This window comes from Alosa pseudoharengus, unplaced genomic scaffold, assembly GCF_046254945.1.
Source record: "Alosa pseudoharengus isolate Yale_2024_CS ecotype anadromous, Long Island Sound unplaced genomic scaffold, YU_APseudo_1.1 YU_APseudo_1.1_scf_48, whole genome shotgun sequence".
Classification (NCBI taxonomy): Eukaryota; Metazoa; Chordata; class Actinopteri; order Clupeiformes; family Clupeidae; genus Alosa; species Alosa pseudoharengus.
This window is the reverse complement of record NW_027468822.1, coordinates 284,877-301,196: the sequence shown is the minus strand read 5'-3', so window position 1 is coordinate 301,196 and position 16,320 is coordinate 284,877. Positions and strand designations below refer to the sequence as shown.

At 41.9% G+C, this 16,320-nt stretch overlaps 1 protein-coding gene and 1 long non-coding RNA gene across 2 annotated transcripts; both read right to left on the bottom strand.

Annotated features, from left to right (window-relative positions):
• Positions 1 to 363: 363 nt before the first annotated feature.
• On the bottom strand, positions 364 to 6,777 carry LOC143103586 (uncharacterized). The gene is made up of 6 exons (XR_012982908.1): positions 4,544 to 6,777; positions 3,112 to 3,178; positions 2,446 to 2,761; positions 2,264 to 2,313; positions 1,298 to 1,400; positions 364 to 1,153 (listed from the first exon to the last, which is right to left on the bottom strand). It is a non-coding gene; the product is annotated as an uncharacterized LOC143103586 (long non-coding RNA).
• Positions 6,778 to 12,049: 5,272 nt separating this feature from the next.
• On the bottom strand, positions 12,050 to 13,277 carry LOC143103588 (E3 ubiquitin-protein ligase Mdm2-like). Its single transcript, XM_076267298.1, has 4 exons — positions 13,197 to 13,277; positions 13,018 to 13,076; positions 12,534 to 12,689; positions 12,050 to 12,429 (listed from the first exon to the last, which is right to left on the bottom strand). The coding sequence occupies exons 1-4, from the start codon at positions 13,240 to 13,242 to the stop codon at positions 12,226 to 12,228; spliced, it is 465 nt and encodes a 154-aa protein (XP_076123413.1). The 5' UTR covers positions 13,243 to 13,277; the 3' UTR covers positions 12,050 to 12,225.
• Between the last annotated feature and the right edge of the window lie 3,043 nt (positions 13,278 to 16,320).

The window sequence follows — 16,320 nt, the reverse complement described above, 5'->3', positions numbered from 1 at the left end:
TTATATATCTCTGAGCTTTTAATATCGTATCAACCACAAAGGAAACTTACATCATCCAATTCTAATCTTTAGAATCATTAGAATTATTATTACAGGCAGAGAGTGTTAGGGTGGTGCGGAGCGGAGCAGGAGCCAATCAGCAACGACGATTGCGAGAGAGTCAACCCCACTGCCGAGAAACAGCCCTAACCCGATATTGAAGCGCTGACTTCACTACCAGGCACCTAGTCTAGATTTTTAAAGGTAGAAAAAAGAGCAGGATATAGCAAGTTTTTTTTTTAATTTAAAACAAAAACAATTAAAACAACTATATAATATTTATTATGAAACACAAACTATATACACAATATTTACAAACAAACACTCACACTCACTCACACACACACACACACACACACACACACACACACACACACACACACACACACACACACACACACACACACACACACTCACACACACACTCACGCACACACAAAGTGTCCGCTCAGGGAGGGGGAGCTGCCCCATCACACACACACAGTGTCCACTCAAGGAGGGGGAGCTGCCTCATCCCTCAGCTCCATTTCTGCCAGCCACTGCTCCACAGTTCTCCCTCTCCCTTCGGCCAGGGAGCAGAAGGTCTCCTTCTTGTAGCGACTGTGGCCAAACTCTCTGGTTCTAGGTTGGCCACAGCGCCTGCAGTTGAAGTGAGTGACCTTCTTCGCTGGCTTGAGGTACTCTCCCAGCTCCCGGGCACGGCGCTCTTTCTCCGCCTGGAGCTTATGCCTCCAGGCGGTGCTCCTTGACACTGTTGGAGCAGTGGAGGCTGCGGCTGTGGCTGTGGAGGAGGTGGCACCAGCCTCTGCGCCGGCGGTGGCGTCAGCGCTGGCACTGGTTGATGGGGCGGCTGCTGAGGAGGAGGAGGAGGCAGTGGAGGAGCTGGCTGTGATGAGGTCATAGAGTTCCGGGGCCAGCGGCTGTCTGATGGTGGCAGCCAGACCAGAGGCGTCGGTGGGCGGGTGGTGCTGGAGGGGCTGGTCTGGCTCCTCAGGCTGCTGCAGCAGAGTGCGTGGGGCAGGCAGGGGCTCCGCAGCAGTCTGGGGAGCGCTGGGCCCCGGAAACCGCAATGGCGATGGTGTCCCTCATCATGGCTTTGCTCCTCTGGTTATGCCTTAAAAAAAACAAATGTAACAAATGCACATTAGTAACCATGACGTCACACACACACACACACACACACACACACACATACATACACGCACACATACACACACAAGCACAGACACAGACACACACGCGCACACACACAACTTACGTGAGTCCTTCACAATGAACTTGGTGAAAGCCCGCGCCTCCTGAGATGGCCGCAAGGTCAGCTCGGAGGTCGCTGGCTCAAAATACAAGTTGGGCTCCATTATCTAGAAAGACAAGAAATAAGAATTTAATCAATAAAGTGCTAATACACATGCACTGTTTACATCCTACTAATAACCCATTACTAAACACAACAATACTGTTCCCATTCAACAACATACATTAAATATCAGGCGTCCTGTTTACACATTTAAACCATATTTACACTTCGAATTTCGACTCCAAACTGTAATACCTACATCTACGAAGTCTAATGAAAATGTATAATTTAAAACAGCTCATGTTGTGGTCATGTTCAGCACTGGCAAGAAAAGCATAAAACAATAACTGTAGCTGGGTTGTAATGAAATGGATGTATTATAAGAGAAGGACAAAAAAGGAGGAAAAACACACACACACACACACACACACACACACACACACACACACACACACACACACACACACACACACACAAAAAAAGTGAAAACGTAGAAAAGTGAAGTTAAAAATGAAACATCTGTGGTGGGCTTTCCAGAGTATGAGAGCGTGGTGGGAAAATCAGTTGATTGACCTGGAGGATTACATACTCCCGGGTCTCTTGGATACTCCTGCCTCATCTGGTGGCAGAGGTCCCAGCATCGTCAGTTGTGAAATCAAGATCTGGTCTTTTTGAGGAACACACAAGAGAACAGGGGTGTCTCTTTCCAGCTTCAAGAAACTTCAAGACCCAACTCTTTAGAGAGCACCTCCTGTCTTAGCACTTACCCTGCATTACCCTCTCCACCCTGTACAGCACTACTTTCTTCTACACACTTCCCTCTATGTAGCTTGATTGTTAATCCTCGTTTGTAAGTCGCTTTGGATAAAAGCATCTGCTAAATGCATACATGTAATGTAATGTAATGTAATGTAATGTAATATTCACCTGTCCAGGACATGGTTCTGTTCCCCAGGGCTACCCGGAACATTGTTCACCTGCAATACAAACAAACAGCGATTTATGTAAATTTCCTAACCCCTAAGCTTGGATCATCTACAGAAACAACAGCAATGAAAACAACAAATACACACACACACACACAAAACAAGTTAAGAAAAAAAACATACCACTTCTTTTTCATTTGTAACGACATCTGCCGTGGAGCGTCCTGGGTTATTGAGCACAAAAATGCCTTTGCTCTCCAATCTCTCAATGAGTGCACGGCAGGGATCTGCGCTGTTCATTAACTCCGCGATCTCACCGTATTCCCAACTTCTGGCCACCTTGGTCCAGTCTTTTTGGGATGTCTTTGCTTGCCTGAGTCGTTCTTTCCGCATTTCCTCCGTGTCTTTTTTCATGCAGACCTTTCTCATATGCGTGGACAAGTTTTCATACGGCTTTTTGCATTTAAGGCAGTAAATGATTTGCCTGTCAGGTCCGTCCCTATAAAAAACATAAATAAACAATGATTTACACACTGTTACAACTGGCTCATGCAGACACGTGCAAACACATGCAGAAACAACGGAAGAGTGGATAGGCCTAAAGAGGTTCATCACAATCCACATACACAGAGTCATGAGATCACTGGGATGTGCAATCCCATTTTTAAAATATCAACCTGCCAGGGACTGCAGATGAAAACTAGTTAGTGACTAAACCTGGTGCATTTACATGTTAAGGTCCTGTTGATTGATGTACACTGTTCCTTTCTTTCTTAAAATACATGCAAATAGACAATTGAGATGTATTATTAAGGAATTAGCAAGTATTCAGCGTTTTCTAATTCTTACATTGTATGCCACTTCAACAGCTGTCGATTTAAGTCAAACAACAAATGCACTTCAAGGCAGGGGTTACCTAGAAATCAAAATGAAAAATGAAGGAAATGACACTGTTATTACATGACACTGTTATAAGCAAACTTTTCACAGAATGAGGTGAATTTAGATAGATAGATAGATAGATAGATAGATAGATAGATATATACTTTATTGATCCCCAGTGGAAATTCAAGGTCTCAGTAGCACACAGACAATACACACACATTCACTAACAGCAGAAAAAGTAATTAAAGTATATAATATAAAAACACAACTAAGCAAGGACAGTAGAAGATAAAGAATATAGTAAATATACTAAAATACAAATTATACTAACTAACACTTTATATAAATCAATTCTAAAAAACAGTATACACATAGTGGTGATTAATCAATCAAGAGGCACTTGCAATGACTGAGGCAGGGACTGAGCCTGTTATTCTCTGTGCATAGTAAGGTAAGGTAAGGTTCTCTGTGTGAGTGAGTGCAATGGTGATAGTGGTCATGGTGATAGTGCAAATGAGTAAGTCCAACAGTGTAACAATGCAGAAATAAAGTCTATATATATATATATATATATCTATATATATATATATATAACTATTTTAAGAAAAGGTATAAGTGTGGCCACAGCTCGGCTGTGGCATGGAGGGAGGGGTTATGCACATGTGCTAATGTGCTATCAGTGAGGCAGAAAGACAGTGGTAAAAGTTGCTAGTGGATTTAGTCACTCACTTTCTGTGTGTCTGCCACTGTCCCCAGCAACAAAAGAGGTGTGTCTTAAAGTGTGTGTGTGTGTCTGTGTGTGTGTGTCGCACCCCCGCGATCTCCTCCTTTTGTGATCTCCACTGGTATTATACTACCCCTCCCCCAAATAGGTCAATGGGACCAGTAAAAATAGAGCTGCACAGTCCCGAAATGATATGTTGTATGCTTATGAGTTATGCCGTAGCTGGTTAGCCTAAGACATGCTGTAAAACTCTTTAGATACGGATTTTTCCAAACGTCAATGGGACAAATGAATGGGAAGCTTACATCCGGCACCTAACCGCGTTTTGGCTGTGGGCGGGACTGTGCAGCTCTATTGGTTTCTTGCTTCCTACAAATCTCTGACAACATATTCAATCTTACATTCTATCTGAAAGTGGTTAGCAAATGAACGAGGATTTTGGTTTTATCTGCGGATTTATTTTTGCATTATTTTGAATATGACTAGCTCCAGTCTCAACAGCACGTTCCACACGCATCTCATTCTCAGTTCGAAAAACCTCTCCGCTTTCTCTCACTCCATCCCTGCGCACGGGGCTCTCTTAAAAGTGACCCCAAAGACTTTGTTTACAGGCCTTAACATCACTGCACTGACAAACTTTATCATCAACAAATCAAGTTTCCATGGGCTTACCTTTAGCTGATTCCTTTGCTGCTGATAATTCTTCGTTGCTGTCTGTAAGCTACGTCTTCTCAGTTAAAGACGGGGGTGTGTGTGCCTGTTTTAAGGGCGGGCTGACGTCATGTTTTGGAGGTCGCGCTCTGCAATGATAGGCCGAGACAAGGATAGCCTAAAAGACTGCTCTATGGCAATACTGCTCCCCTATGGCGATATTGGTGAGCAGATTAAACATCCATACTTGCGTCAAGTAGGCTAAATTATTGTAAACCTTGATATGTTCAGGGGGAGGATAGTAGTATAAGGATTCACGTACAAACGAGTTCGAACTGAAAAGCGTGTTTATTCACCAGCCACAACGCCAAATCTAACTTTCCCTCTTCTTCCTTGCCACTTCCTCTCTCCATGCTAAGCATTCTGGGCCTTGTAGTTCTGGCCAGGTATTACAGTTCTTACATTATCTAAGATACTTTCCTACAAAGCCACTTCCCATGACATACCTTGCGACTGTCTCAAAGCCATCATTGCCCTTAACAATGTGGACTATCCTATCCACACACCCATTGTTACTGTATAACACAATGTGTTAACCTAAACTTTAACATTTCTAGTCTGCCACATATTGGTAACTGTAGGCTACATCATCTGCTTGACGCCAGGCAGTTTCAGCCTGCATGCCTGAATCTTGAATTTCCCCTAGGGATCAATAAAGTATCTATCTATCTATCTATCTATCTATCTATCTATCTATCTATCAGTGTTGCGCGGGTTTGGCCACAAGCGGCCCGCGGTCGCCCGATATTTTAATCAACCCGACAGCAACTCGGACCGCGAATATTAATTAGGACAAAATTATACCCGACCCGCGATCCGACCCGCTTATTTACAAAATGTGTGCTTTTGGTTATAGCCTGCATGCAGTGTGACAGTAGGCCATTTCTGTAAAACAAACTAATTTCTTTGCGAAACTTTATGCGGTAGAACTGCACGCAGTATGCAGGACATAATGTTTGCGCAGGAGAGAGAATGAGAATAAGAGCGCAAGCACGCACGCAACCACCAAGGATTAGAACACTATACGATTTGAAGGCCATGGACATAGGCCTACATCTTTCTTTTGAAAACAGAAATGGTGAGGCAAGGTATAGGCAAGAGAGATACGTTGCTGGTCAAAACGTTAGCGTAAGAACTGGTTTATAATGCTGAATGAAGCACAAAGCACATTTACTAAAGCACATCCACTGTTTAAAGTCACAAACACAACGAACTAAGGTAACTTTTATGCATGCGCGAACCTATAGCCTACCGGTAGGTATGGCTGTGTAGTCTGTGCCTGCCATAACATTTATTCCTGCAGGCTGCCCGTTTTGGCTGTCATACTTTTAAATGGCTTCGCAAGAAGTAGGCCTACATAGACCATAACTTGTACTACTGTCATCTTCTAAGAACTTTTCCCAATATTTCCCATAGCTTAGGCCCTATCGCTTTTCCTGAAGGGGTGTCTTTATTATTTTAACTCGCGTCTTCAGCTTCTTTACTTAGGCTACTTTACTGTATTGATGCTTTACTGTATTGATGCTAGCCTTCTTCTGATATTTTAAGTAGGCCTATTTGTAGAAAATATATATTTAATTAATTTTAACTGACCCGCCCGCAAATTACCCGAATATCATTAAAATATTTTGTTTATGACTCATAACCGCGGGTGACTGCGGTCATCCGCGGGCCGCTTAATTTCGGGCAGACCGCGCAATACTGCTATCTATCTATCTATCTATCTATTCACCTTGGTTTTTCTCGCGAATCGTTAGTAATAGTCTACCATTACAAACAATGTTTCTTTATCATTTTCCCTTTGATGTCAGATTTTTAGCATGATAAATGCAAATGACTAAAGTTATCACTGAATTATCCTCCACGATTAGTCCTGCATGGTAATTCAAACATGTAGGTTTTTATTCACATAGTTCCTAGGCTGTTGCTTTTTTGTATCCAGTAGGCTAACCTAGTATGTGGCAGTCCAGGATAAGCCTATACAGATTGACAGGTTTGCAGCAACATGCTTTATTTTTTTAAATTACAAAAACGATAGGTAACACAGTGCGTCGATGTCTGGTGGCATTTTGAGTTCGTTCGCTGTATTCTCGCATGAGATCTAGTGTCTGTCGATGTTTCTCAAAAGTGGAGGGAATGTCAGTCAGTGATGCCAACTCCTCAGTAAAGCAAGCAGCAGTCAATACGTCATCACGTATTTGCGTATTAAATTGAATGGCGCTAGAGGATGAGAAGCCTGGGAGAGAAGAGGCTACTGTCTATGGAGAGAACGTGGGTATCATCATGGCTAAAAATGAAGTGAATGAATGAAGTGTTTTGGTTCTTGGTTTGGTTTCTTTACATTTAAATCAATTTTGTTCTGCATGTTTAAATATCATTAGTATAGTATAGTATTAGTATCATTTTTGATCAAAAGACTGTCTATAGAGCGCGAGGCTCCCCAAAAACGCTAAGAATGTGATTGTTGCAATGCTAAATCCTTCCTAGCAACATTGCACAACATGTACTAGTTGGAACATAAAAAAAAGTTGTGGTAGGCTATGTTGCTTTACGTCTTTTACGAAGAAGACAACAACAGCCTGGCACATTCAACCAATAACCTAACGTCTCAACAGCTTGCCAGAGTTAAATACAGAAACACTGTTAATCAGGCAGCTATGTGCACATGGCCAACAACGAAATAAATTCAGAGACAGTAAAATTGTAAAGTAGCCTAAGCTCAATCAGGAAGACTACCGTCCCCCTGTCATATTCAAAATTAGCCTAGGCCTACTGGCTAAACCGCAACAGATTGTCTGTGCACCGTGTAGCAGAGATGGTCATATGAAGATGTTCTATGTAAAACTTTTGCGTTGTGTTTAAACTTAAAAATAACTTGACGTGACAACGACTGACAAGGCTAGCCCACTACATTTATTGATCCACAACTTCCAACCGACTGTAACAAGTCAGATCTGCGCTTGGCAGAATTTCACTACAATTACCAATAGGCTATAGGCAGTCTTCCACTAGGCTTCACCAGCAATATCCACATGTGAGCCTGTCATTAGCAGAGTTTCACTTTTCACTTTCAGAATTTCATTTTACATGCAGGCCTGAAACGCGCGAAATCACATCTAATGATGAATGCTGAATAGGCTAAACCTCCCTTGAATTTGCTAAATATGGAATTTCAAGCATATCAGACATTTCTTTGGCAAAGGAGGCATGAAAATTGTATTTTTTGGCGTCGTTTGTCATTCAAATGTTTCCAGATCGGCCCGAGTGGCCCAGGGCCCCAACTCTACCACTAATTGATGAAGCCCTTCAGGCTCTGCTGTGACCCAAAACCACATTCCACCATTCATTGTTATCCCCTTTTTATTGGCTAAAAATGTCATTTTATTCCATTTTGCCTTGCAGATAATCTAGATGTAAATGTGGAACTTTTCTTGATAATGGCTGTTTTTAATTTATTTTTATTTTTATGTGTAGTGTCCCAGACAAGAGATTGGACAAGGAATTGGAACCCCCCCCCCCCTCCGAGGACAAGCTGTAAAAGTATGTATGCAAGCAACAAACACAGACAGACAGACATACATACCGTAAAACTCCAAATAATAGCCTGGGCTTTTATTTTCCCAAATCGCCAAACTGCACCGGCTAGTATTAGAGACAGGCGTCTATATGAGACAGGCCTTTAATTCCCTTTACACAAAACTTTTCCTCTGCAAAGATGGAAAATATTATTGAATTAATTATTTCAAACACACTGAATGTCTACCTATATGACTAGGCTATCTGATGACAATTACGGATCATCATTAGTCATCATAGTAAGTCCCTGCCCCCCCCTACATACACAGCACATTATTTCATCAGGAAGCTTCTCCAATACACATCCCCAACATACTTACAGCACACTGCCCACACACACACTACACACACACACACACAGTCACTGCTCCACTCCCCTCCCGCCCACACACACATCTTCACTGTCATCACTCACATACATCATACATACAGGACTCTGCTTACAATAGTCCCTGCCCCCCCCCCCCCCCCCGCCCCCTACATACACAGCACATTATTTCATCAGGAAGCTTCTCCAACACACATCGCCAACATACTTACAGCACACTGCCCCCCCCCCCCCCCCCCCCCAATACACAGCACATTGTCTCATGAGGAAGCTTCTCCAACACACATATTGCACACTGCCCTCTCCCCACATACACTGCACACTATCCCATCTCCCCTGTCATCCCCCCAACCCACACACCAAGACCCCTGGCAGTTGGGTTAGCCCCTTGAGCCGTGGATCTGCCCAAGGTTTCTTCCTTGGTAAGGGAGTTTTTCCTTGCCCCTGTTGCTCTTGGGTGCTCCTTGTTGGTGCTCCCCACCCAATCCCAATCCTCCCCCACCTTTTTTTATGCAGCCCTTGCCACTAAATCTACTAAACCCCTCTTCTACTGCACTTTTTACCCCCCCATAAATGCACAAATAGGCTGACACCAGACATAATTTCACTGCATTTCTTACTTCCAGTAACTATATGCATGTGACAATAAACTTCCTTGTATCCTTGTATCATTAATTTAGTGTTGAGATGTTCATTGAGTGAGATACAGTAAGATCCAAATAGCGGGGATAGCCAGAACAGATGAACCACGTTTTAATTAAACGTAATCTACAAAGAGATCGTATCACACTGAAAGCTCATATTTTGTCACTAGCAAATAGCCTATATTGGTCCTTTGTCAAATACAGTTGCATTATCAGCCCTGACAAAAAAACGTTCAGGAATTATTTATACAAAAGTGGAACGTGCTTAATGTTTCATTCTCCCTACTTTTCGGCATGAATGAAACAGCATGAGAGAGCATGAACCATATTGTTTCTCCCGTTTTGTATTTGCCAAATTTGACAACAGTCTACATTCAAATCATAGCCTACTTCCAGGCGCGCGGGAACATATTTTTGACCAGGGGTGCTGAATAACAAAATAATCATGGATGTCCGACGATTTCTCCCCCAGCATATGATTCAAATTTAGACAGCTAAATACGCCATTTCACCGACGTGTATGAGTAGGTCTAAGAGTGAGAAGTTTTATAATGCCCTGGGCAGCCACATTCCACTGCAACTATGCGCAGCACTTGCCACTCTGACTCATCAATAAAAACTGTGCGCACACACACCAGTCCCTAGAAGCGCACTTGACTTTACATCATAAACCTATTTCAGTAGGTTATATAGCCAGAGAATGTCCGTAGACGGGCTCTGATATAGCCTAGTCTAAGGTAAATTCCTTTTCTGACTTCTTTCTCTTTATCGCCATGGCATTTAGAATAAAGAATAAAGTTCGCGAACCGTTCTGGTTTTGTTGCCAGCATAAAAACCAGCTTACCATCGGCCTATCCGCAAATTTTAAACACAAGGGATGAATTGAACGATGACGAAGTCGGACATAGGCATAGTTCATATTGGGAAAAAAGTTATACAATTTGGAACTCTAGCTTTTCACCGCTGCAGTCTTTTAATGCCATCTAATCATAACGTGCGCATTCTACGCCATACTTAAGCCCAAATCACACCCAAGATTCGCAGCGAGATGAGCAGCAACTTGATGCAACCTTGCAACTGTGACCAGACATGTGAATGCTTTGCAACGGCTTGTAACGACGTGCAACATCTAATTCACACTGCTGTAACCTCCTTTCTGTAACGGTTTCGTGTCATTGCGAATCTTTAAACAGACGATCTGACGGGTTTTAGAAGATTAAATAACCCGAAACTAAAAAACAGACCAGGCCTCTACTGGAGACCGGCCTTTAACCCAAATCTGTAGCCATGCCAGGCGTTTAAAAGAGACAGGCGTCTTAGGGACTCGGCCATTATTTGAAGTTTTACGGTACTCGAACACACATTTTCTCTGTCTGTCCCCCTGTCCCCCCATCCACTCTGGGACACAAAGTCCATGTCCAGACAATGACTAGGTGGCAGAACGCATGCTGGTGCCAGATCTATGTAGTATTAATGTGGAACTTGTAATTTGATTGGAAAGCATACTTTCTCCCCCTTCATGTGCATCATTGTAAATAAAACCAGCATCTGACTTGGGCTCCAAAAATCACCCATGTTTCATGATCTTTCTGAAATGTCTTTTATCTCTGGTGTTCTGCAGTGCTGTATATGGAAATGTTGCCGGTGAACCGCTCCCCCCCCCCCAGCGCACCCCCCCTGGTTGACCCCCCCTCCCCGGAGACAGAACAGAATGGGTAAATCCAGTATGAAGCAAAATACTCAATTTGTGTTACATTATTACTCATTATTTTTCTCTCTCTTTTTGTTCCAGATGCAAATGCCACACCATCACGGTCATTTTCTATGTAGTTTGTCTTGTGATTATTCTGTTGTTGCTTTTTGTTATTATTTTTTCTACCATTAAAATGCTTGAGTAAATTTTACCTCCATTTGCTTTATTTTGTTGCTTCAAACACATAGAACATGGGTGGGCAAACTCTTCGGTATGCAGGCCAGATACTGAAAAATGTAAGCTGCCAAAGGCCAATGTAAATAAGAGCACCCGTTTTTTAACCAGCAGGCCTTCTAAAACATTCTGCATGATGCTACACTCACTCTCACAGCACTAAATCTATGATATGTGACACATATCTGCTCTAATATTACATTAATGTAACAATGGGTGATGTTAAAAAAAAATTCTTGAATGTATGGTGGGACCGCTTGAATGAGAGAGGGAGAAATAATCTTTTTTGTGTATTGACAGATTTGCATTTTCTAAAATTATCTTTCACCAGCCTGTATTAACAAAACACATTATACGAGCCTATTAAACATAAGACGTAAGATTATAGAATACTATACAATGTTCATGTTAAGGGAAATGCAAACAACAGAGGACATGAAAATGTTGGAGAAAAGCACTCCAGACAAGTAATTTGCTTACCCTGAATTTGTACGCCAGATAGAGAGGGGGAGAGAGAGGAGACCATTACAATACAAAAAAAACCTCATCATTCATGGGTAGGGGTGTTTTAAAAAGTTTTTACAATGTTAATTGAAGACATAAGAGTAGCGTAAACTGTTAGATTTTCAGGTAGTGCCATTATGATATTACAGCTATGGATAGCAGTATTTTCCATATATTTCCACTTTTTGAGAGTAAAGAGTTTTTAAATCACTCCTCTTATCCTGTTGACATGACCTATAGTGCAAGACTGCCAGCCTGTGACGATATCAATAAACTGATAAAACATCTGCATTTGACAAGGGCAAAAGTTTCGGAACGTTAAATCCTATGTGTGATGAATAACTCTAAGTGAAGTGTATGTATGATAGATAGATAGATAGATAGATAGATAGATAGATAGATAGATAGATATATACTTTATTAATCCCTAGGGGAAATTCAAGGTCACAGTAGCATACAGACAACATACACACACACATTCACTAACAGCAGAAAAAGTAATTAAAAGTATATAATATAAAAACACAACTAAGCAATAAGGACTGTAGAAGATAAAGAATATACTAAATATACTATGATAAATCTTTGTGTCTGTGTGTGCGAGGAAGAAAGTGGTGGAAGGTCTGGGCCTCAGGAGACATAGGTCAGCACGACGGACTGGGCCTCAGGAGACATAGGTCAGCACGACGGACTGGATGTCCTGGCGGCACACTGGGCATGGCTTGTTGCAGTTCTTCAGATTCATGGCACAGGTGTAGCAGGCCATGAGGTGCCCGGTGTGGCCGTGCACGATGCAGCCGTTCGGTGGCCGGCTCTGGCAGATGACACAGGGCTCCAGGCACTTAACGGGCAGACAGGCTTCATAAACCTGCGCAGGGAGAGAGAGATAAGGAGAGTGAGACCGGGCGTCTGGGGCGGGCAGGAGCTGGTCAGTGCTTTCATCTGTGGGGTGGGATGAAACCACTCTGACACCTTGTCTTCCCTTGAAACAGAGGCCTCATCATTCTCGCTGTATGTGTCCGAGTCGATCGACTCCACCTCAAACTCCACGCTGAACTCGGAGTCCGAATCGATCGACTCCACCTCAAACTCCACGCTGAACTCGGAGTCCGAATCGTCAATGAGGTACTGTATGAGTCAGAGAGAGACGCTATTACACATGTGCAAGCACACACACACACAGGAAAGAGGACACACACACACACACTGTGCTTGTGCTGCCACTCACACATCATCTTAAGGGCGCTCTCTACAACGGCTCTGAACAAGCCCAGTCAAGTACATCTAAATTTAAACTAGTTGACTTTAATACATATAGCTCACATTCATTTGCATATGTTCATTTTCATTCATTCATACAAAAAAACAATCTAAAAAAAACAGCCACACAAAACAAGGCCTCCAGATTAAACCAGGACTTTGTTTTCTTTCCTTTTGAACAAACCAATGTCTTTACCTCTGATCTCCCTTCTGCTTCATTCTGGCTGTCGAGTTGCGAAAGTGCAGGTTGAGATTCTACATAGAAAAGAGAGAAGTCAACTTAACTTTTTAAATGCAGCAAAACTTTAGGTTAATGTTTAATAGCTCATAGTAAACATATGTAAAGATACAACTGAATACATAAAAATACTACACCTGCTGTTTGAGTGGTTGTCACTGCAGTTAGGTTTTTCATTATCATAGCAAACAAGACTCTGCAGAGCGAATGTAAGAACAGTTAAGAGTCAAAAACAGCAAAGTGCTTTTGCTTTCACTATGAGCGCTCATTTGCTTATCTTAGTCAGCTTTTTTACAACAACTTATGTAAGTGTAAATGGTCACAAATACAGCAACACTATTTTCCAAAACACTTTTTTTTGTTTACGGCACTAACTCAGTACAGGAGGGTGAAGAAGTACCGTAGCTGTGCAGGGTCAGACAGAAGGACAGCAGTGGGGGGCAGCTGTGTGCACAGACACCAACACCTGTGCTCCAGCCCTTCCTAACCCTTCCCTGTCCCTAAACGCCCCCGAGGACTACTCAACAGCCCAGCTGTTCACTGCCACCCCTCCCAACACATACCCTCTGTGTGCATGAGAGAGAGAGAGAGAGAGAATTTCTGTGTTATTAAGACAGAGAAATAGTATGAAAGTGTGAGAGAGTGAGAGAGAGAAATTAATAATAGGGGGAGGGACAAAAAGAGAGATATCTGTGTCGTCCACAAAAGTGTTCATGTATCATTAAGTACCGTGGCTCTTTCAAAGAGAATGTTTCGACCCTCAGCAGAGCTCCAAGCGCGTCGCCTCCACAGTGCACTATGTGCTGCTGCTGCTGGTCGTAGAGATGCTTTATCTTGATGTACTTACCGAGGTAATACATCACCTACAAAAACAAATAGCAATCACTTTTAACTCATACACTTAGACACACCTTGTCATGCACTAATACTTATCTATTTATTACAATGGTGGGCATTTCAGTCTTCAGACACTTCTCTATCTGGCGACAGTCTAAACTGACAGTTAACGAATGTCTGCATGTATATATGTATACTGGTATGTGCAGTGAGCGATATGTGGATATGTGATATGTAGATATGTGGATATGTCAAATGTTGGATTTTTGCTTTGTGATAAATGTATCTGCTGCTGGACACCTTAATTTCCTTCGGGATCAATAAAGTATCTCTACTCTACTACTCTACACGCCCAGAAACAATTATGTTAACCATGGCTGTTAGTCTTTTCTCAGTCCAATGATGAGAGCAGAACTTGTCTCAGATGAGTAAAAAACTATTCCACATATTGCCTTCGCCTCCGTAGACCAGTACATGTAATCTGTCTATCATGGTCTGGGATGACTAACACTTCCTAACTAATTCATACAAGCTTCCCTCGAGCCCACAGCCATGGCAAGAAAAAAATGCCATAGTATTCAAATTACTACTTAAGTTAAATTAATACTTAAGCCTACCAGGACAATTTGACTGAACCCAGGGTGCTTAAAACTATTAGGTTATGTACAGATTGTACCATTAAAATTATAATGTTGCAAATTGCACAGTATATGCCTGGACAAGACTGGATTGGTTTTGAAACCTAATGCACCCATGTCACAGTTCAGAGGCAAATATCAAACTGGTTTGACAACACAAACAACTTCCAGTCACATGCCCTTGTAATGAAAAGCACTTATTTTTAACCCAAACCTCAGAAATGGGAAGCTAGACCATATTCACTCTGAGGTACACTAATTTTACTGTAGTTATGTATTAGATGGTTAGAAATCTCTGTACATATGGAAGTTAATATCCACTTGCCAAATTATGTTCAAAGGCTTAAAACTGTTTTTCTAGTGAAAATGAAGGCATTGTGCTTCAGAGATTGTGCTCATAGACTAAAGTGAAAAGCATGGGCCCAGCTTGCAAACACTAGTGCCCAGCTTGGAAACACTAGTGCCAGGTGAGCTGGAGTTTGTCCTTAGACTCACCTCTTTCAAGGTGAAGACAAGTTTGTCAGCACCTGCCTGCTGTAGCAGTGCCTGTAACTCCACCTGTGGTCGTACCTCAAAAAAGTAAACACAAAGATGCCTTTGTTTTTAGAAAATGTCTTCGTTTATAATAAGATGGTGCAAATGAAATTAAGTTGTTCATTTGATCACTCACCAGTTTCTCATGATAAGCAAGTTCATTTGCAAATTGTCTGCCATTATCAACCAAATCTGTAAATCTTACATTAACTTAGCTATATTTCAATCGCCACTCAGTCTATCCACGTTTAGACCTTTGTATTAGATTTATAGGACTTTTATAGGACAAAAATACTTGATATCCACCTACAAAAATGCAAATATTAGCGTTGCTACCGCTTAACGTGAAGTTGGCAGATTGTTAACGTTCGTCCATGCACACGAACATGTTAAAACACACCAGCATAATGGCATTAACGCTAACTAACTGCCTTTCAAAAAACGACAAATCAGCTACTTTTCCGGATGTGTAACCTAATCTAAGATACAACAAACATATTAATGTTTGTGCCAGAAAAAGAAAAAAAACCGGGACTGTATCATATGCATTTTCAAAGTGATGTTAGCCATGTAGCCATCGTTAAAATATCCTATGAAATTCGATATTTAGACTTGTAAATCATGCTGCAACACGCTGCAAGAATATAAGGTTACTCGAACTTGCTGCTTCAGTTGAAACATTTTCTTATACAAAGCATTATCTATTTAATATGTTAATGCGAAAAACTTACTACTGTTTCCATGATCCCGATGGCTAGCTCGATGAAAATAGAACGTTGAAACCGGACATGACAATGTTAGCAAAAGCGGCTAAAACCAAAGTGTCTCTGCTAAAAACTTAGCCGAAATTTCAAAATAAAAGACCACGCGATCCAGTATGAGAATGACCGTCTGTGACATGTTAAGGAGCCCCTCTAGTGTGGGTTTGAATCCTGCCTGGGGAGACTGGCCCTGAAGTAATTGATAGCTGACAAAATGTTTTAGCATTGTTTTCACTCTGAGAACACAGTCTAGCAGAGTGTGTGCGTGTGTGTGTGTGTGAGAGAGAGAGAGAGAGAGAGAGAGAGAGAGAGATTGGGAGATTACAGTCTAACAGTGTGTGTGTGTGTGTGTGTGTGACAGTGAGACAGTGCACATTATGTGCTCATTGTAATAATGGAGCAATAGAGGATGAATTACATTTCCTCACCGACTACCTACAATGATATAGAATATATTCACCCTGTATTCATTACTCTCAAAAATGAACTAA

What these genes read in the sequence shown, in the direction of transcription:
- LOC143103588 (XM_076267298.1), bottom strand. Translation starts at nt 13,242, where the DNA reads ATGATAATGAAAAACCTAACTGCAGTGACAACCACTCAAACAGCAG. An exon ending in GACAACCACTCAAACAGCAG is followed by an intron (nt 13,077 to 13,196) that starts GTGTAGTATTTT and finishes TTTTCTATGTAG; the next exon opens with AATCTCAACCTGCACTTTCG. An exon ending in AAGCAGAAGGGAGATCAGAG is followed by an intron (nt 12,690 to 13,017) that starts GTAAAGACATTG and finishes TGACTCATACAG; the next exon opens with TACCTCATTGACGATTCGGA.